General features: G+C 44.3%; 1 protein-coding gene across 2 annotated transcripts in view; it reads right to left on the reverse strand.

Moving 5' to 3' along the window:
• Positions 1-22,387, reverse strand: part of RANBP10 (RAN binding protein 10) — a 65,723-nt gene that overhangs the window by 14,090 nt on the left and 29,246 nt on the right. For both annotated transcript variants that reach the window (XM_059857327.1, XM_059857325.1), the window contains exons 4-7: positions 15,663-15,830; positions 8,226-8,248; positions 3,535-3,719; positions 1,808-1,920 (exon numbers count right to left, since the gene is read on the reverse strand). In XM_059857327.1, the coding sequence (XP_059713310.1) occupies positions 1,808-1,920; positions 3,535-3,719; positions 8,226-8,248; positions 15,663-15,830 (489 nt within the window). The remainder of the gene's footprint in view (positions 1-1,807; positions 1,921-3,534; positions 3,720-8,225; positions 8,249-15,662; positions 15,831-22,387) is intronic.

Raw genomic sequence — 22,387 nt, forward strand, 5'->3', positions numbered from 1 at the left:
AGTAATTATATCAACAAAACTATGTTCCTGCAAGTCCACCTCAATGTGTTCCCAGAGAAGTATCAGCTATGAACTACACCAGAAACAGCTCAGTGACTTGCACACTTCTAGGAGGTGCAAAGACACAAGGCAGAAGACACCTATCATGCTGGGTGTTCATGTCCCATGTATGTTCCTTCAGCAGGTCAGAAGACACAAGTGCCAGACTCAACTTGAGATCCCTGAAAGCTCAGAGAAGCTGCTGATCTACAGCAACTCACATTTCTTTTTTCTAAGCATGCCTAGAGATAAAAATTAAATGCACTTAAAACTAAAACTGGATTGTTTTTCCAGCACTCCTTATGAATAGCAGAGGGAAGGTTTGGAATGGCCCATGAAGTGCTTTGCAAGCAAGGCCTCTGATAACAACAGGCTGTGGCTTTTGCAAAGTGTTGGAGCAGTTGGAAGCCCAGACTGGTAAATCTTCATTAACAATCCCAGTAACAAACTGCAATGACTTGTCTCCCACTTCTCAGTGTCTGTCTGGTTGTCATTGTAGTTGAAATCTGGAACCAAAGCCGTGGCTCTCACACCAACACCAACCAAGAGCTCTCATTTCACTCTCTTGCACGTCCATTTTCTCGTCTCGCTGCTTCTGACAGCTCTGCTTTGCCTTGTTTGGCAACTCTCACAGATGTCATTCCCTTTTATATTACCCCCTCTTTTTGTTTCCCCATCTGTGTTTTCCTCACACCTTTTATTCAAGCCCCAACTTCAGGGCTCTGTATTCCTTCCCTCCATCTGCCTTGTCACCTGTCCCCAGCCAAAGGAGCCTGCAGCATCTCGCGTGCCTCCATCAGGCTCTGCCAGTTAAACCCACAGCACTGGGAGCACTGCTGGGCTCAGGGTTGCATAATGCATGACCTGGAAAGCACCAAGCCCATCAGCACTAACAGGCAGCAACTGCAAGTTATTTAAGAGCAGAGTCCCCAGATGAACCCGAATGCTGGCTAAGCACATGCAATGTATGGAGAGCAAGCCACAAAGGGGCACAATGCTCTGATACGTAACTGTCACACGAGAAGCAGCTCACAAAGGGAAGGGAAATGTACAGGCATGTGGCCTGTATTCAGCAGCCAGGAGAATGCAGAAAACACACCAATGTTCTGCTACTCTGCAGGCTGAGCCTGTGAATAGAAAAGTTTAAAAAAAAGGTACAGCAGGAGAAAGCTGCAAGCCTTATTCTGCAGGACCAAAAGCACTGACAGCCCCACCAGCTGAGAAATGAGCCACTTGGGAGCAAACAGCAGCAACCAAAACAGACACAGAGCACAAATTCTTCACCCACTGTAGCTTAACATGTTGGCTGTGAACTTGAAAACCCCTCAGCTTGTAAAAGTTACCTGAAATCACAACGTGCAGAGGGACTGGAAGAGTTCTTAGCTCAGAGCTCCAGTGAAACTACATGGATGAGTCCGAGTCCCTGCGCCCAGGCTGATGGACCTGCCCCTGCTGCACCAGCCTGCAGTGAGGAGCTCACATCCAAAGGGATCTCTGGTGCACAAGGACCTCAGCTCAGGTAAAGGCCAAGCAGAGCAGACAGGGACAGGAAGGAACAGGGCAGTTCTCCAGGCAAAGATGGCAGAGGGTGGAGAGCACGCAGTGGCGATGGGAAAAGTGCTCCTAGCAGAGACTCCCAAGCCCTGCTCCAGGCCAGCAGAGTGCTGTGCACAGCTCTGTACTTTCATGGAGTGACCTCCACAGCACTCACCCCTCTGCAGAGTCCAAAGGGAAGGAACACACTTGAGGAGTGACATCTGAGACTTACTTTGTCTATTCTTTATTGAGGTCTGTTCTTCCTGGATTGTGGTGTCTGTGACTCTGGCAAAGGCAGTTGCTGTTGAACAGTACCCATGATGAACCAAATATGATGACACCATACTAGAAAAAAGAAAATACAAAGAGATCATGAGGTACCAATGAAACAGAGTCATCACACTGGAGCAAAAAGAAACCAACACAACAGAAGATGCAATTTCACTGAGAAACTCAGCTTGCTTAGGACATAACCAAGATTCTACTTCTGGGTCTAAACTGTGTGTATTTACAAGGCAGGCACCTTGTCCTCTGCAAACAGGAGGAAGGCTCTAAATTCACTTTAAAGAGTGGGAAAAAAACCTAAGAATCTCATTGCATATAGAGTATTTATTTATGACTGCTGTCCAAGAGTCACTTGCAAGGGCTCGATACTGTGTAACTGCCAGTGACATCCTATAGAGACATAAATCTGAACCTCAGAGAGGTTCATGGCTTTCAAGTAGATCTTAAAAAGAATAAAATATTCTGGTCCTGAATTTCTTCCATCACTTATCTGCCAGCAATTATCTTTAGTAGCTCAATCTTCTTATAAATTCTGCACATTCACAGATACTTTAATCTGGTGGCTGTCAGCATTGATTTTAAAAACATTAACATGCTTCAAAGCTGTATTTTTAAAAAATCTTGGGGGAGGGAGGAGTATCACTATCAGAAAACAAACACAATAAAACTATCTTCCTGAACAGACCATTTCTAACACACTCGTGCTTCCCAGGACACAGTGGCTCAATGTTAATGCTCACTGGATTTTAACAAAATCTAAAAAGCCAGCAACAAGATTTCGAAGCTTCTCATGAATCTCAAAACAGGCTTCTCATGATGAAGCTGGCATTGATCTGATCAAGTCACAGCTCAAAGCACACACTCAACTCGGCTACTTCCAGTACAAGAAAGAAGTATTTTATGAGTCAGCAATCATCCTTAGGCATAACATTGTAGGCAGGTGTGTAATTTTTGCAAGTTGTTTTAAATACAAGCGCTTCTGCCCAAGAGCTCTATAGGAGGAGCTCCAGAGTGGCCCACCATGCACATCAGAAGAAAATATTCTGGAGAACATAAGGAACAAATACAGGGATAAATTGGTCCCACTGCCGCAGAATCAACAGCTCTTGTTAAGGGAGGTCCTGGCTCTCTAATTTGGTCCTATTTTGGAAGGCAAATAACAGCATCAGTAACACTCCTGACCTCTGACAACTCCTGCCAACTGTTCTCATCAAGTTCCACTCAATCCTTTTTGCAATGGGAAGTGCTTTCAATATTCATAAATTTAGAAAGTGCTGTAATTGGGCTTCCAGTTAGGTTTGGAAGCCTTTGGTTTAGGCTATTTCTTGCTCTTTCATTTCTGAATTCAGCTGACTTAGACATTGGTTTTTCTCCTGCATTAGGAGTGTTTATGGTGTCTTCCCCTCCTGCAGTGTATCACCCCAATATGTATGTCTTTCCATTCCTAGAAGCTTTCATGCAATCTTTGGCTCAAAACTTCTCCCATATCTTTCACATTAGAAACAGCAGCAATCTACACAGGAAGGACTCTTAAACAACCAAACAGAGGATAAAACAATTTGAGCAAAATGCACAGAGTGGCAACTTTAGCCATAAGAGAGCACAAATTAGCACTGAAGAAGTATTTAAAGCCTAACAAGAGGGAGGAAGCTGAACAGCAAGGCAGTGACTTACTTCTGCAGCATGGCTTGCCACTCTCCCAGCCTGTCTCCTATGGGAAACCGCTTAATGGTGCTCTGGATCTTCGCCCTCCACTCCCTCATGTAGTCCTCAATGTCAAACACAAAGGGCTGCTGCCCAAAGTTGGCATCCACGATCTCTCCTGGAGTCTGGAGACCCACTGTAGGGTAGAGGTTTGACTGGGAAGGAAGAAAAACAAACCTGTATGAAACACAGCTTTCTCCTCCTGGTTCCAGTTACGTGGTTTGGTAAAACCAAAGAGCTGCTCTTTAAACTGAAATAAATGTAATGGAATTGGAAGAGGCAACAGCCCTTTGGGTACTTCTCAAGGAATCCCGTGACTTATTGTGCATTTATGAAAAGTTATTGCATCAAACAAGAACAATGGGTTCAATCCTCCAGCAGATATTCAATCCCCCGTATCAGATACTAGAACAGCAGAGGGGCAGACCTCCCTCCTTGAGTCCAATCAGAAACCTAGGATGACCCCCTCCTCCTCTACAGCAACAGACATGGGCATTCTACAATTATCTGGAAAATTTCTTCAACTTATTCTTCCCTGCTGCAGAGATGAGGATGATTTAGGCCTGGAATGGGTTCCAAGAGGGACTGTAGCATCTCTGTTCTAATTTTCAAAAGTGGACTGGTTAAGAACCTGACCAACCTCCTCTACCTTTGAAATTATCAAACCTCAAACAACAAAGGAAAGAAATGAACCTATAAATACAGGCTGGAAATTGAAAACAGAGATCAGGATGACTGCATTACTGGTGATTCACTACACCTCCTTTCCTGTTCCCACACCAAGAAAGGTCAGAGATGTGCAAAGTAAACACAGCATGATAAAGGAAGAGCTACCAGAGCAAAATGCTGTAATTACATTTAGTCCCTCCATTCCTTCAAAACTGGCTGACATGGAAATATCTGTAATGAGGGATCAGATATCTTCCACAGTCCATATTTCAGACTTCTTATTATCTTCTCAGTATCTTAAACCCAAGGGCTTCCAAAGCCAGGAATCAGACACCCAAAATACTTGGAAGTTGGAAGCAAAACCCCCCCACTTTGGCTATGCTCATTTTTGAGCAGAAGCTGCCTACCCTCTACATCTCTCAAGTCATCTCTAAGGTAAAATTCCATTCTTCCATGTGGGAAGTGTTCTCTCTGCTTAGCAGCTGTTGGGAAGTACATGTATCTTCAGCACCCTGCCAGATGCAGGCAGACACAATCCCAGAGCCCACTGACCCAGGAGATGCTTTTCCTGCCAAGTTCTTCAGGAACACCTTCCCCATGACATCTGGCCCACCTCCTGCCCTGGTGTTGGTCACAATTACTCACAACCCTCCTTGTTCATCTTGACCTGGTTTTTAACCCCCTTGTCCCTCTGCACTCCTACAATCCCACCCTGAGCTCTTCTGGTTTTCTTCATCTCCTATTATTCCTTCAAACCTCCTGGCAGGATAGACCTGATCCAGGCTTGTGTAAATAAGAGTTGAGCTTGAGCACTGACTTAAATTGGCAAAAAAAAAAAAAAAAAAAAAAAAAAAAAAAAAAAGAAAAAAAAAAAAGGAAACTCCCTCTTTTCCTCTGTGGGAATTCACTCCTATTTCAAGCAGTTATTTTGGTTTTAACTTCAGCCTGTGCTAAGCCAAAATGTGTTTTTTCCTATCACTGTATTTTTGTACAAATGAAAACACCCTTTAGAGGAAACTGAAACAAGCCAAAGCAAGTATGTTTCAACATCTGTGTCTCTGGTTTTCAAATTAAAGCATCCATTTCAACTTCCTAATATTGTGAATTCTGCAAAATATTGCTTTCACCATTTGCCTCTGAAAGGGGAGTTTTGGAATAAGCATTTCAAGGAAATTATTTCTAATCTGGCAATGTTTTGAAGGGTCAATTTGATTCCTTGTGTAACCTCACTGATATGCCAATCCTAAAATTTAAGCTTAAAAATGGAGAAGTAATGGGGTTTACTGATGTGTGTTACCAGTCAGCTTCAACACCCCTTAGGCTGTAATTCAAGGAAAAGCTCTCTCCTTAAAGTCCCCCTCCCCCCCCCCCAAAGAGGGATGAGTAATGAGGAATGTACCAGAGCCAAAAAATCCATGTGGATCTGCTCAAACCAGAGCACTTCAAGGGTCACTCAGGTAAGTTTGCTGTTCCCACTCCTGTTTGCAGTTAAATTTTCAGATCTGCAGCTTCAGCAGGTGAAGAACACAGACTCTATAATGGATACTTTCTTTTCTTTACCTTATAATCACTGGATATTGTGCTTGAGCTTGGAACAGAGAACTATAAAAAATGAAACCTGCAAGTGATCAGCTTCATATTCTCTACTGCCTCAAGAATTCTAAAGTATCTGACAGACTTTAAACCAAAGTCTATCTTGGGTTTGACATCCCCTTCTTTAGGAAAGGTTGTAACCTGAACTGTTTGGAACAACCAATAATCCATGGGCCAAGAGAGCAAAAAGAGCACGTGGAATACATTGGTACCTGCAAGGGTGAAGGAAGAAGGCAGTAATGCAAGGGAAGGATACTGGAAAAAAGAATGCAGTAATCCAAGGGAAGGATACTGGAAAAGAGAATGCTGAAGTCAGGTGTAGGCACCCTTAGGAAGCTGCCAGCAGAGCAGCAGAGTGATTTAGCATATGCAGAGGGATGTCCCAGATCCACATGGAGGCAGAAGTCTCCCATCCTTGCTCACCCCCATAGTTAAGAGTGGATCACCATCAAGCTTCTTTCCTCCGCTTTTTGAAGAGGAATTATCTCATGAAGGATAATTCTCAATAGTAGGAGGTCTGCAGGCCATCAGCTGTTCTCCTTCCTGACCCAGAAAAGCAGTGTTATGGATTAGCTGCTGCTGTAAAAGCCAGAAGGGATTTCCCCAGAAAACAGCTCAGCAACCTGGCTGCTAAAGGTACAGAGACCATTTACCAGTTAACCACGAGGCATCTGCCAAAACCTACCCTGGCCAGATCTTCTCCCAGTTTCACACTAAACATCTCCTCTGCACAAGACAAACAAGCCTGAGATCATGTGAGGATGATCTGACCAGACCAGCAAACAGCAGGACAGGGAGATGCCAGGTGCTCAGGAGAGTTTTGAGTTCAATCTCACTGGCACTGCAAGAGCTCTCTGCAGCAAACACCCTTCTGTCTGCTCTGCCCCCACTGCTGCTCATCCCCTGTGCTCAGCAGAGACTCAGCACAGAGGGGAACACCTTACACATGAACATTCAATGTCTGTCAGCTCACTGGGCACTCCAGGATCAACGGGATGCAAGTTAAGCTAAGCAGGACAGGGAATTTCAAGCTGCCAAATCTGTGCTGTGAAGCTGCACAGCAACACTTAGGCAGTAAATGACAAAGCAGTGGTACATGTGCTGGAGAGCCATTTTTGATTGACAGGAGCCCAAACAGCCATTGTCCAGCTCAACATGGAGACTGCTCCTGTTGCAGAAGGGGAAGCAGCCTAACCAAATGAGAAGACAAAGTGGAGAAAAAATTAGAAGGAATATGGTAAATCTGTGACTACTAATGCAATCCATATTCAGAGGGAAAACAAACCACCAAAAACTAAGGGTACATCAGAGAAGCATCTTGCTGTGGATGCAAGGTTATTACAATACCTCACTCCAAAAGGTTAATCTTCATGGAAAGGCAAACTACTCTTGTACTTTAATAAATTGTACTTGGACCAAGTGAATGAACTGCTATGACACAACCCACATAAAGATTTTCTGGTTTAGAACACACTGCAATGTTTCCAAGTTCAAAGACCCGAGGACAAAAAAACCCCAAAACACTTTGTATTGACAGCTGATGTGAAAAGGCCAATCAAATGACTGCAGTTTAAGTGCAGGCTATATTTGGGATATGGGAGAAATCTGTAAAGCCCTAAATCCCACTGGGAAGGTAAACAGGGAGTACTAGACATTATTTCTCACAATACAAAAATCAGAGGAACAAGATACATTTTTTGACAGGAAGTACAGAAGAAAACAAAGCAACCTTCCATCCACACAACAGGGAAGTCAGCCAAGAAAATTTATCACTTTGGAGGCCTAAAAAAGTTATCAAAACTAAGAAATTTGTCAGAGGAAATTCATTTGGAGTATTTAAGTACAAAGACAGGAGTGCAACCTTAGGGACAAGAAGTCCTGGGTATGAGAGGGATGTAGTGGATGGTTTGGTGTATGCCTGACCTGGGTTTACCTTTTTTCACTGAACACATCCTCCTTGTCCAGGAACACTTGGCTCTAAAAAAGAGGGAACATTTTCTTGTGCTTTTGTGAGACCTGACTAGACAGTGTAACTATGCACATGTTCTCCTCCTCAGAGTCAAAGCTGCATTTGGAAGACAATGACCTGTAATGAAGTTTGCATCCTTACTTTAATTCCAGGAGAAGGAGCAACATAGTCTTAGAGGTGGTGAGGGATGAAAGGAGGCATGTGAGTAGCCCACAAACCCAGTCACAGGATTATGAAGTTTCAGAAAAAGGAGCACCCAGTCACAGGATTATGAAGTTTCAGAAAAAGGAGCATCCACATCATTCAGTAATGTGTGTTATCATGTTTTTTTCAACAGGGCATCAAACAGAAAAATAATCACACCCCCATACTCTTCCCCCTCCCTTCTGTTTGCATCTTTACTTAAAATACTGAAAATAGGTGTACTTACAGGGAGGTCTGTAAAGGCTATACCTGTGGGGGGAAAAAATATTAGAATTAAAAAGACAAAGGATTTTTTTCCCTGCTTGCCTACATCCTTAACATGCTACTAAACATTAGTGCATTTCAAATCCCAGCTCTGACCCTGCATTTCACTACCTCATGTATTCAGAAGTAACTTCCCTCCCCAATCCCCTCCTCTGCAAGGTTTTGCATCTGGAGAAAGGATCAGGAAAAAGCCTAAATGTTTTCAACATCTCCCCCAAAAATTTGATTTTCTAAAAGCAGCTACTCTTTCCTTTGCTTCTCCCTCTGTTACAAGGAAGGAGTTAGTTTTCAAGACTCACTTTGGTGTTAGAAACAGAGTTTTAGAATAAAATTGTTTTGGTTTAGGCTGCAACTGATTCTTCTTATCAGCCAGAGAAAGAGAAATGGATATTCAGCACTTGGCACTACAGCTGGGGAGCAGCCCTGCAACAGGACCAAGCTGCAGCCAGGAGCACCTGAGAAACTGTGCAAAGAACAGCCTCATCCTCAACTCAGCTGATACAGCTCCAAACAGAAAAGATGGAAAAAAAGTGTATGGTTTCCCTTTTTATTTACATCTGGCATATCAGAAAAGAGGTATTTAAGCTGAGGCAGTCATTGCCTGGGATGGCCAACAGAGTTTTGGCTAGAGACAACACTCACCACAGCCACACTGCCCCAGGCACAGCTCTGCATCTGATTTAGGTGCAGGTACTGCCCCAAAGGATGGGGCTTCTCCTGCCATGGGTGGGACCCAGCAGCACAGGGAGATGGATCAGCCAGAGCCCCCCAGGCTTTGGGTCACCCTCACCAACAGCACAGGGGACACTGCTGCCATCACCTCACCAGGCTCAGCTAAATCCAGACTTCCAGCTAACATTCCAGGAGTCAGTCTGGAAGCTGCAGCCTTTCCCCATGGGTGCTCCCAAGAATGCTGTCTTGTCCCCAGCCAGAGGAAGGCTGGTACCCACACCAGGACACCCAGTTCTCACACACATCCCACCTCTCCTCCTTCCCTTCTGCCTGGCACTGGAAGGCACTGCAGAAGCAGGAGAACACCACCCTCTGGTTTTAATTTTAGGACTATTTTAACCCAGAGCTGTAATGTAACATTACCAGATCAGTCTGAAATGGTAATTTAAACTAGTTTTAGGAGTCAAGATAGGAAACAAGTTATTCAAAACAGCACAGATCTAAATCAAATGCTCAGAAAGAAATCCTGAATATTTTACTAAATAAAAAGCCAATAAAGATAAATTAACATCATGGCAGATAGAATGGTTTAATCAACATCCTGGCAGTTTGGACCTTATTTATTGAACATCCTTTCTACAACCCAACCAAAGATTGTGAACACAGGTGATGTTGAACACGTGGCTGAGGAAAACATTCAGTAAGCATTTCTCTCACCTTGTCACTTTGTCCAGATATTGCTCCTCACTCAAACCTTTTTTTCACTTTGCAATTATTTTGCTCAGCTGGATGAAAAGGTGGATGAAAGCTTGTTTTCCTACCCTTATGGCAGAATGAGGCCAATCTCCTTGAGCCTGCTGTCCACTGGAGTCTTCCTCTGAGAGCCAAAGGTGGCCAGGCTTGGGTAGCTGTGTGGCTGGAAGCTGCTTCCAGCACCTGGACAAGCACATGGTTTTTGAATGGACCACAAGGTGGGTGGAAAATTGCCTGAACTGTCAGGATGGAAGAGTTGTGATCAGCAGCTCAAAGTCCAAGAGTTGTCCCTCAGGGATCAACGGCAGGGCCAATACAGTTCCCTGTCTTCACCAATGACCTGGACAATGGGACACAGTGTGCTCCCAGCAGGCTCAAAGCTGTCACCAAACAGGAGAGTGGACAACAGGATGGAGGGCACAGTGCTATACAGCTGGAGAAATGATCCAGCACAAGCCTCCCAAAGCTCAACAAAAGCAACCTAAGAGCTCTGCCACCAGGCAGTGATACTGCCAGAAAACAGGACAGGATGAGGCTGACTGGAGAGAAAGCAGATCTGCAGAAAAGATTCAGGGTCCTGCTGGGAAACAAGTAGAGCAGGAGCCAGCAGTGGGTCCTTGCAGCAAAGGACATCAACCAGACCCTGAGTGTATATGTGACAGTGTAGGTTAAAGGATGGGATTTCTCCCTTCTTTTCCAACACTGGTGAGTCTACACCTCAGTTATGATGCTCACTTTAGGGCTCCCCCACACAGGACACAGTGAGACTGGAGTGAGTCCAGCAGAGGCCAGCAAGACAAAGACAGGCAAAGGGAAAAGTCTCTGTTCAGTCTCAAAAGCATTAGGGCAGACACCTATTGCTGCCTACAACTGCCATATAGGAGGGTATAAAAAAGGTTTTTCTCAGAGATGCATGGTGGCAGGAGACAGGAGGCAACACAGACAAGCTGCAACATGGGAAATTCTGATGAGAAAAATTCAGTATGAATTTTGGTCAAACACTGAATCAGGACCAGAAAAGCTCCCAGGTGATCTCCATTCTTGAAGACAGTAAAAACTTAATGAGTTTCTGAGTAATATGATCTAGTTTGGACCTGCTTTCAGCAGGGTGTTGGATGCTTGACCTCCAGAGATCCCTCCTAGAGAAAATAATTCTATGATTCTATAAATAAACTTATTACATTGCCTTTACAATGAGACAAATGTATGTTTTCCACATTCTGCTATGTAACTCAGACTAATAAAATGCTTTATGCAGACAGCACTTGGTCTGTTGTACAGACATATCTGCCTAGAGCTTCTGCATCTGCAGTGCTACACACCTGCATCAGGAAAGCCAACAGCAGAAAGTGAAATGATCACAGCTTGAATGTGAAACTGTTTTCCTTCTCTGCAGCCCCTCCAAAGCCTGGATCCAGTTTAAAACCACAACCTTAAAAATTTAAGGACTGGCCAAATCAAGAGGTCAGGAAGCAAGAGCAAGTGTGTGGAGGGTCTCCTCTCTAAGTCCATGAAGTTAATGAGATCATCAAGGCAGTGACATAAAGGCATTAAATGAAGGTTCAGTGCTAGGGCACGGTGTGATTGACGTTTTCACCTGCCAAACAACCAAAGGACTTCCACCTTCCATGACTGCACTTACACATGACCCCGTGCACAGAACATGTTTGTGGACCTTCCAGCCCATCTCTGCTCTCCACCCAGCACCAATCATCCTTTCTGCCTCACAGCTGGCCACTTACAGAATTCAATTTGCACAAGACAACATACATTTGGTAATCAGCCACAGCACTCCACTGCCTGCACAGCAGGGAACTCCTCCAACATCTGCTTAGGGAACTGTGATCCAGGGAATCCTTAAGCACTGCTGGTGGATTGCAATAAACACAACTCATTCAGCAGTGTGGGCATCCTAAAGAGCAGACCAGGGAATGCCAGCCCAGGAAAATACTTGAATATTCTCCAATGTGCTGCTGAGGAGAAGCACTGTCAAACCCACACAGCTCTACATGCCCTTGGAAACAGATCCTCCAATCAGGCCACTGGGTAAAAGTGCTCATACAGAGAACAAGGCTGTGGCCAAGCCTGGTATTTTCTCTTCATTTTGGTAGTGAATGAGGGTGGTGAGGCCCTGGCCCAGGTTGCCCAGAGAAGCTGTGACTGCCCCATCCCTGGAAGTGTTCAAGGCCAAGGTGGATGGGGCCCTGTGCAACCTGGTCTAGTGGAAGGTCTCTCTGCCCACAGCACTGGGGTTGGAATGACTTGATCTTAAAGGTCCCTTCCAACCCAAACAACTCCAGGATTCTGTGGTTCTAAATCTGATTAATCTGAAGTCTTGTTTTGAACATCCCAATGCTCTTGCTGTCTGCAAACTTCACTTGAAGCTTTGGGGTCAAACCTATTATATCTGGGACTGACACCTGCATGTCTCTCACAACAAGTTTCTGCACTACTCCCAATGTTCCCCCTAGTCTCTAAACTGGCTGCAGAACGGATATTTTACTTTTTAGGTTAACTTGGTCTTTCCAAGAGCCTGCACTAGAACTCAAACTACATGAAGTTTTCTATGCCAAGACTTCAGAGGGTTGCATGCTCTTTTTATAGCCCTGCTGCTCCATTTACCTTGGTCTGCTGTCAAAGTCTGAGATCTGAGACACTCCTACACTAATCCCTGAGCAAACTCATCCACTTAAACCCAGAGACCTGCAGCAGTCACATTTCCTCCTCATGTCCTGGTCCAAGACTTTCTGCTTAATGGCTGGTGCCCCAATATTTCTCCCTGTTTCTCTCCAAAGTCACTCTCATCACACTTCTAGCCACCTCTCACTATGGTTTTTACTGCCAAGACTCTGCTCAGAACTTGTCAAAAGTGTTTCATCAGCAGCCAGAAGACATTCAAGACATTTTCCAGAACAGAGAATTAAGACTACATACGATGTCAAACAGTTTTCATGTGACGTCTCCAAATAAAGTTCAAGACTTAGCTCCAACCAGAACATCCAGAATTTGTGATGGCCAAGAAAACAGTTCTTATACAGTGCTCCTGATGGATCTGATTAAATGAAAAAGTATGGAGACAATGGAAGATAATAGTTAAGCAACAGAAGAAACTGCAAGGAAAACAAAAGGGGGGTGTCTAATTAATAGATGAAAAGGAGAGGACTTAAATGGTCAAGAGTGAATTAGAAAGACAAAGTTACAGTAATTCCATCAAAAGAAAGGCAAATTCAAACTCTGAAACCCTGCTCTCAAGCAAACTGGCCTCACAAAGGGGCTGATTAGCCTCATGAATATTCTTGGCATCTGCAGTAGGATTACACAATTACCTCATCTCCTAGGAGGAGACACACATTGCTTCCACAGCTTCATGTCAGGGAACACCTAGAAAAACTCACATTCACCCCCTTCCTGGTAACCCTGGGTTTACACAACACAGAAAGGAGATTCTCAGGTTAGCACTAAATATGGAAGTTCAACACCTTCAAGGAGTTGCTTCTTTCAGGGAAGAAAGCATTTGGACTTCCAAACAAATCATTGCTCCTGCCTCCACATGGCCTTGGTTCCTCTGCTGACACCTGTCTCACCCCTCCTCACATCTCTGCTCTGTGCCCACGAGGAGCTGTGTAAGCCCTGGCCAAGGGGCTCCTCTCCTCAGCACTGCACTGAGACTTCTCCTGGATGCTGTTTCTTTATCAGTGACACAAACACACACTGCTGGCCCTTACCAACAGCCTCCTCAGATGAGGTTTTCATTCTGCTTTTGTGAAAAGGCAGCAAAATGTTCATGCAGCTTTTATGGGGTCACCCAGCAAGGCCTGAGCTCTGCTGCTCCCTTCTGCACTTCCATGCCTGTCTCCTCTAACCACACCATCCCTCCTCTCTCTATCTATCTGTACTATGCCACTACAGCTCAAAGAAAAGCTGCTACACACAGGAGCCAGCTGTGAATGCAAAGGAGAGGCTTCTACCTGTCCTTTTCTCAGACAGCTCATGTCTTGTACATCTGAAGAGCTCAAGAGGACACCCAGGGGACAGCAATGCTTACACCTAATGCTGCTCTCTAAACACAGGACCATTATTGTTACCTTTCCTGTTTCTTCCCCCTGGCATTGTTCACCACTGGGGTAAGCTGTTCCTCAAGGGGTCATTCAATGCCAGATTAGAAAAACACAAGCCTTCCATCCAAAAAAGCCCCATCTTTGAAGGAAAAGGAACACTTCAATTTAAGAAAGGAAGACTAGATGACTTCTCTGCTGTTAAGAACTCTGAATGTCCCAAACTGAACAAATCTCTGTGCAAGGACACGAGGCAAAGAATCAGAGGGTGGTAATGACAAAAGGTAACACAGAAGTTACTGAACTGGGCTCTTTATTTGGCTTCATCTGCCCAGACACCCAGGCACAACACAGTCCTGGGCACAAAACAGAGGAGAAAGTAGAAACTTTTCAACTGATACAGATTATACTGTGGAGACTCTGGTCATTAAAAAGAAATTAAATATCAAATGAACAAACTTGTACTCATTAAATAGAAAATATGGCCTCCTCTTGACTCTCCCACTTTTGTTATGATGAAAAGTAACAGCACCATCAGGGTGAAAAACAGTGAAGCTGGAAAACCACCCACTTAAACAACAGAAAACATCCAGAGGAGCACAGCACAAACCACTACAGGGAAATACAGGCTAAAAATCAAGGACAGCAACTAAAAGGAGACATTTTGTGAAATCTTTTTAACTATTTAATTACCTCAGTTGCTCTTATTTTATCTTGTCTCACTCCTAAGCAAAAGTTCCTGCTCTACAGCTGCTGCTTTCAAGCCTCTACTTGTCTTGCCAGTACTGGACTGACATGGGCAGCCTGAACAAGCCCAGCTCTCCAGCCTTCCCTCCTAGGACAGATGCTCCAAACCCTTCAACACCTTGGCAGCCCTTTGCTGGACTCTCTCCAGTAAGTCCATCTCTCTCTAATATTGAGGAGCCCAGCACTTTTCCCAAGAGCTCATCAGAAATCCTGTACTCTCCAGGCACACACTGCACTCCAATTCCACTCCTTCCTTCAGCCCAGCCAGTAACTGAAAACATCTTTGCTCTGTTAAGTGTTTTGAGCAGGGTATTTTTGGTATTTTTCTACCAATTTAATCTTGAATTCAATGAAGTAGAATTGACACAGCAAGGAGAAGCAAAGGAAAGGAGTGCTCATCTCTCCCTGCCAAATCAAATGAATCCCAGCACAAAAAGTGAGATGAACCTACAAAAATTTACTGCACATCTTATGTGTTAAAAAAAAAAGGAATTTTTCTGGGGTGGAGAACATGTCATCCAAGGAAACAATATTTTAGGGGAAAATGGCCAAAAATTTCTATTTTAGACAAATAAGATATGACAGACGCCTGGAAAACATCTGAGGTATTAATTTGGGCAAAATCTTTTAGTCCTTAACTTTAACACAGTTACTGAAACAAGTGTGGCATGAACCACATTGTAGCTCAATGCTTAAGTCAGCCCACTCTTGAGCTGAATTAATGTCTGGCTTTGGGAATGCTCAGACCAATGTGTTGAGGCTTTCAGATGGACAAGCCCCTTCAAAAACAAAGACACCAGTACCCTGCCTTTGTAGGTAGTTGAACACACTAATTAAACTTCCCACTTCTTCCTTTCTTTCCCTCTTGTCCAGCCATTAGACATCTTATCCAACCTCCCACCTACTGTGCAGAAGCAGAGGAAAGCAGAAGAAGCTGTGGATGAAATTCTAATATATCTAAACAAACTGAGCAGCATGGAAACCATTTTACCTGCTGGAAGCATTTCTGTCTTGGAGCCAATTTACAACTGCTGACAGCTGCTGAGTGCTCTTTTCCTCTGTCATTTTAACCTTACTCACAGGTGTGGCACAAGAGTTACAATACAGCAAAGTATTAAACAGCAGCAAGAGCTGGGCTGGAGCATCCCTCTCCTGAGAACAGCTTCACTTACCTAAACTGTGGCCATTTTTTGTGTAGAAGCAGGTATTGTTGATGAGGTTGACACAGCAGCCAATCACATCTCCAGTGGTGAATGTGGGGCCGTAGGGCTGCCCTGTCCCCGAGGAACAGAAGGAGTGCCCATCGTCACCATGGTACCCATAAGAATGTTTATCCCATCCTGCAAAAGGCAAAAGAACAGGACAGCAGTGAAGCCAGTGCAGCAGAACCACATGGAACTACTACAACTCTCAGGACACCATTTTCTGTGGGAGTTTTAAAATTTGACTGCCACTCCTGATTCACCCCAACATTAATTTTCACATACCAGTAACTGAAAAGAAATTAATGGTCTTTAATCAGAACACATCATTTGCATTTCAACACTTTTCTCTTTCATCTTGCCTGAGGTGAAACAAACTCCTTTTGTAAAAGACTTGAGTTTTCCAAAACCAAAATATTCCCACAAAAGCATTTAACAAAATCATTCTCAGACAGTTTCAGCTTTGTCTGTAAGGGCTGTCACAGGTGCACCAAATGGAGAGAGGCAATTTTTGCATCCTCAAATCTTTATTTGATAAGGATTTCTATGTTTCCATTGGGATACAGTATTTCCCATTCTGCAGACAGCTTAAAACACTACCCTCAAATGTCAAAGGGGAGTTCAATGCAAAGTGGTCAGCTCTAACATTTATTTTATTTCTTCTGCCAGTAACACTGTGCTAAGGGTTACAGCTGCACCCTGCCCACTTGTTCTTTTCTATATATCCCAGTAATTTCATTTGGGTCATTCCTCTGAATGGCACAATCAAAGTCACATCTCACAGAGAGACAAGAGTTCTACCAGAAAGTGATACAACATTAAAACCAGACATCTGTGTTTTATATGGATATGGCTGGATCTTTAGGGAAGCAAAGAAGGTGCTTTTGCCATCTTCTGACCTTATACATCCAAGGGTGGTGCAGATTCTGTTAAATGTGGAGCAATGGCTCTGGCAAAGGGACTATGTAAGAAACACAGAGACTATGCAGGAAATGCACATCCTGCAATGAGGCACAAAAAGACTGAGCACCCTGAGAACTACAGAGCAGAGCCCTGCGAAGGTGGGCTGGAGCTGTTCTGTGAGCCAGGATTTTCCTCCAAAACCAGCAACAACATGAAGGCACTAGAAAGTCAATCTTGTAAAGTAGTGCTACAACACTGAGGCATCAACACTCACATGCTCAGGGTTTCTCAGAAAAGCACACAACAGTCAGTGCATGTCTAAGGCCCTGTTTATTGTACCACACCAAACGAATGCCAATGGGAAAGTCAGGGAATGAAGCAAGACTGAAACATGCCACAGTCCAAGATTTTGGACCTCAGAGCAAACTTTTGGAGTGAAAGGCATGAAGGACTCCCAGCAAATTCTAGCCTAGAAATGGTGAGTAACTTCCTTTGTTTAGTCCCACACATCCAACAGGAACAGACTGAGATGTCCCAAGAGTCAGCTCTGTCTTCCCTCGGATCAGCTCCAAACAAACTGCTGACAGTAGCACCAGTCCTGTTTCAAATCTTCATGAAAGACAGGGACAACAGCACAGGCAGCACCCTCAGCAAGCACAAAAACGATGCCAAACTGACTTGCCAAAACAAAGGAGGAAGTGATAGGGGCTCTAGAGTCTGTTGTTAAACTTTCACTGCTAAGACTCCATCCAGTAAAAATATAATTGAATATTTTTGATTTTTTAAAACTGTGGCTCCTTTCCACTATCCCTTTTATTCACTCTGTTGCCATCACTGATCTATTATTTTAGTCTCCCCAAAACGAGACCTGTTACATGAGTGTCAATTCAGAACTTCTCTAATGGAGCTGTTGGGAAGTCATAATTCAGATGATAACTTAAATCAATTTATCTCTTAATGTACTCATAATGCAATCTAAATACATACTTCTAGATCTTCTGCATACAAAACATTCCTGGCATTACAAAGCACCTACCAAGAACTTGTCATCAGTTGCATCTAAGCAGTGAAGTGCTTACACATCATATCCTGGGGAAGGCTCCCATAAGAAATACAACAGTGTGTCCCACCATGAGGATGAGCCACTAAATGCTTGGGCCAATGCAGACATTACTGGTTCTGCAGTGTGAGAAATAGAGGTTTCATTACCTACAGATCACAGCTGATCCTACTGAAAAAACCCTCCTCCTGTCCTTTACAACTCGAGCTTCAGTGTCAGTTCTTGCTGCAGCACCAACAGTGGTGGGGAACTCCACTGAAAAGTGACTGAATAAAGACCTTGAAGACAATGATAAACGTGGTACATGCACGTGGTACAATGCCTGGAAAAAGCTTGTTTTGAATCTTATTCTCCCCAGAAAACCACTAACATAACCACTTAAGCAAATTCGCTCACCCAGCACTTTGCTGATGTTACATAGAGTTTACTTTTTCATCTCAAATGTTGTGTAGTGCTGAACCTGGACCTGACACCACACTGGGGCTTTAAATCTACACTGTCAGCCTTATCACATCACCATGGTCATCTTAAGCAACAAGCCAGAGTTGTTTGAGTGAACTTACTGTACTCACTGTAAACATAAGCTGAGTGGCATTAATCATATGCCTAACCTTAAGTTATTTATTAATAAAAACCAGATCCCTATCCCTAAAATTCTGCCCAAAATAAACAGAGGGCAGTGGCATACGGGTAATTCCAGCACTGGCCGGTTTCAGCCAGTCTTCTGAAATTTCCTAATAATCTGAATTAAAAACAAGAATCAGCACTTCTGGTACTTCTAGGTCAAAGTTTTCAGGGCGTGTTGATTTAAATAGTGTATACCTACTGAAAGCATGTGGCATTATCCTGGATTACCAGCAGAGTGGGGAGTAACTTATCACACGTACTTTGAAAACACAGACTCCAACTTTTCTCAAAACACTTCCTGAAAACTTGGGCTTTTCCCGCATCATTAACAATTTGCTATCGCCACCTAGGAATGGGTCCAGCATATTACAACCTCATCTGGAACTCCCACAACACCCTTTGAGCCTCCAGTGACCCAACAGCTTCTTCCTCTACAAAATCCAGCAGTGTTTTAATAAGGACTGAATCAGAACTTCCTGAAATCTCTCCCCACAGCTGCATCTGCCAATTCTCCCAACAGTTTAACCTCTGTGCCACTTGTACTCAAGTACTGCAGAAGTCACTGCTGTGACCTGGAAGGCAGAGATGAGGTGACACCCACATGCTCCTACAATGGCTGTACCTGTGGAATAGGGGGTCAGCCTGGACAAGGATGCTCTTCAAGAAGTGAGACAGGAGTAGTACAGGATGTCCATGTGTCACACCCTGACTAAACAGTATTACCACTCTCCAACCACCTGTAAGCACAGACAGACTGAGCCAGATGGAGATTCTGTTCTCTCAGTACTCCTGGAAAGATTTTGTTTCCATTAAATTGTTCTCTATTAACAACACATTAACACATCATTCACTGCGTCCTGCAAGAAGGGGTTTGACAGTGTATCTGCAATCAATGAAAATATGCCTCCTACTACTTGGATATATCCTGTAGTTCTTGCACAGGATAGGATGACAAACTATGGATTTGGTGTCTCCATAACATACGTCAGTATGCAGACCTCTGCAAAATCCCCCATAATGATCCCTTTTCCAGGCTAATGGCTCCTAACTTATTTAGCTATTTCCTGCTTTTCTGACCATCATCATCTGAACCTTCTCTGGATTTAGTGTTGCTTGTGAGAATGGAGAAGGAGGTCCCCATGGAGAAGGGAAGCAGGCTGCAGTTGTTCTCTGCACTGTTCCCAAGCCTTCTACATGGTAATCCTAGCATTTTCCCTTCATTGTCCTTTTCACCACTGACCTGATGTTTCCATGAAGTCATTGTCATCACTCCAAAATGCATCACTTTGCACAGATTCTCATGTGCACCTCCCTGTTGGGGCACATCACCTCAGCTTGCTCCCACAGCTCCCCCCAGCACCCCTCACCACCCTCAATCTCACAATCCTCAGCAGCTCCAGCAGCCCATCCCAGGACAGAGAGGGACAGGCAGCTGCTCCTGAGAAAACCCTGGGAGAACCCAGGCACTGACAGTTTATGACTGGTAGCTCATTCCAACAAGGCTTTTTAAAAAACATCTCATTTTGGTCTCTTGGTCATAGCCATGTCTAGAGCAATGGACATTCAGCACCCACATGCAGTTGTGATCAAATCTAAAAATTCCCAAGTGCAAGTGCAGATTCCTCTCAAAATTTCAGAAATCTGGACCAAATTGGAGAATGTGCTTTTTGTTATAAAACACAGGTCATAGACTCCTGATGGACTTTACTCTATAGACTGAAATCAAGTGAGGAGGAGTGACTGCAGGGTCCAGTTTACAGTCCTTTCCTTCTTTCCTTTCCCTTCCCCATCCTCTCTTCAAAAGCACAAAATCATTCTAAATTGGGGAGACAGGCAGAGAACAGAAAGGATTTGGCCACCTGGCCCATGGGGTCAAAGCAGAACCTCAAAGTCCTGACTGTTCTCTCTACAGCTCATTTTGAAGAGAGCACTTCAAACATGCAAACATAGAATCACAACCACTACAGGACTTCAGCAGGTACTGAGCAAAAAGAGGTTAAATTTACATCCCTTCGAACTGAACCCCTCAACACCCAACCCCAAAATATACCTATATATTTACTAACAAGATGTAGAATAGCTGAGGTTGTGCAATGAAAGAACGGGAAGAAAACCAAAAACCATGAGGAGGGCTTGGGAGGACATTTTTGTATGTTCAACACCAAACTGAAGCTCTGTTTGGCCTGCTAACAAGAAAAAGTTGATATGCTGACCTTCTTGGCAGACTACCTTGATCCCAACACATAGGGGAAAAAAATGAACAGCAAGTTCCACTGCTGCTGCTTGATAAACAGGTCAGAATTATGCAATGCCAGACACGTGGCAGAAAGGACTTGAGTTACTTCAGGACACAGTTACAGGATAAACTGATAAACATTCACTCTTAAGCAAGCACTGGAGCTAGATGTAGTGTGCTACTACTATCCCTGACTGTCCTACATCTGTCCCTGCTCAATCCCACCTTTTGTACTCAACATCAGCCTTGCTTTACTCTTGACTCTTTGGTCAGATCTTGACTTCTGTACCTGAGATCAGACCCTGCCTTAGAAGGCAGCAAGTGGGAAGTGGCTCTGTTGAGCTGGGTGACCATTTACATCTCAGCACCAGGGAAATAACAGGGTGATTCAGGTATCTGCTTCAAGAGCCCCAGCAATGAACACAGAACTTCTGGTAGGCTCTGGGCTAAAGTGGCATCATACACCTAGGTAAACCAGGGCCTGGATAAACTGCTCAGCCTTCGAAGTGTGGAGCATCAGGTGGAAGATTGGATGGATGGATGGATGGATGGATGGATGGATGGATGGATGGATGGATGGATGGATGGATGGATGGATGGATGGATGGATGGATGGTACCAAGGGCAGTATTTTCACTACACCTTTTCTGGCCTGATGCTTTGTTCACAAACAGTGGAGGAGAAAGCCAAGTGATGGCACCCCTCAGTCCAACAAGGTTCAAACATGTCAAACTTGCTATTGGGCACAAAGGAACACGGAAGCCAACACCCAGAAGGATCTGTACTGAGATGATGACATATCAAAGGACTGACACACAAGGCCCAGTGATCATGGAAAATACACTTTTCCAGTGAGTTATAGCCAGACATGTCAGACTCTTCCTGCTCTACACTTGCTGGGCTAAAGATGTTGGCAGACAGATGAACTAACACTGACACATGAACCATTCCCTGTCCATGAACATTCCAAAGGAGAAACACATTCTACTGCAACTCAGCCCAAGCATCCTATGTCATGGGTGCAGAAGCTGCTGCAAAGGGCAGGCCCTGCTGATCACACACTCAGTGGTAACCTCCCTGCAGTCAGGGAGACCTGGGGCATCTGAAGCTGTAAGGAATGGTGGAGTATGTCTGGGCATAAGAAGGGCAGATGGAAGTTCCTCAGAAAGAATCTGAAGATTTGTAAATAGGGTTTGTATCTGTTGTATCACGACTAAAGGGAGAGTTTGAGACTTATTCTTCAGGACAGACCCCAGTGAAAACTCTACAGTCTTTCCAAAGTTTCTCTCATTAATATTTTTGAACACTTCTCATTTTTCTCCCCTCTGTTCTTGTCCAGTATTTTGCCTGTGGCATTCCTCTTCCCACTCCCCTGGCCAGCAATCCTAGCTTCCCACAGCTGCCCATGCCAGGGCAAGTGGTGTGCAAACACTAGCTGCAAAGGGACAAGAACTTGTGTCAATACACTGAAATAAACCAAACAAAATTATTTTATAAGATTTATTGAATCCAAAGTCCAGCAGAAACAGATGTACAAACTTTTCTTGTCCAGTGCTTGGGGAATGGGATGTGGAGGGTGGAGGCAGCAGCAGAGCAAAGAGTTGCTGCTGGACCACGTTCCAGTTGGAGGCAGGGCCTTCTCCATGCATTGTGCTGAGCAGGCTGCTATTGCTCAGCCAGCTATGGGTCTTTGGCAGCAGCAGAGCATGAGGTCAGGGCAGAAGAAGGTATATTCAACAGAGGCTGAACAGATGGCATCTGGTGCACAGAGAAGTTGGATGTTGGTTCTACACCGTCCTGGGCTGAGTAGTCCCAGGCAGGGACAAGACAACCATAAAGATGGGACAGGAGCCAGTACCACAGGAGAAG

Source organism: Haemorhous mexicanus, chromosome 12, assembly GCF_027477595.1.
Source record: "Haemorhous mexicanus isolate bHaeMex1 chromosome 12, bHaeMex1.pri, whole genome shotgun sequence".
In the NCBI taxonomy this organism is placed as follows: domain Eukaryota; kingdom Metazoa; phylum Chordata; class Aves; order Passeriformes; family Fringillidae; genus Haemorhous; species Haemorhous mexicanus.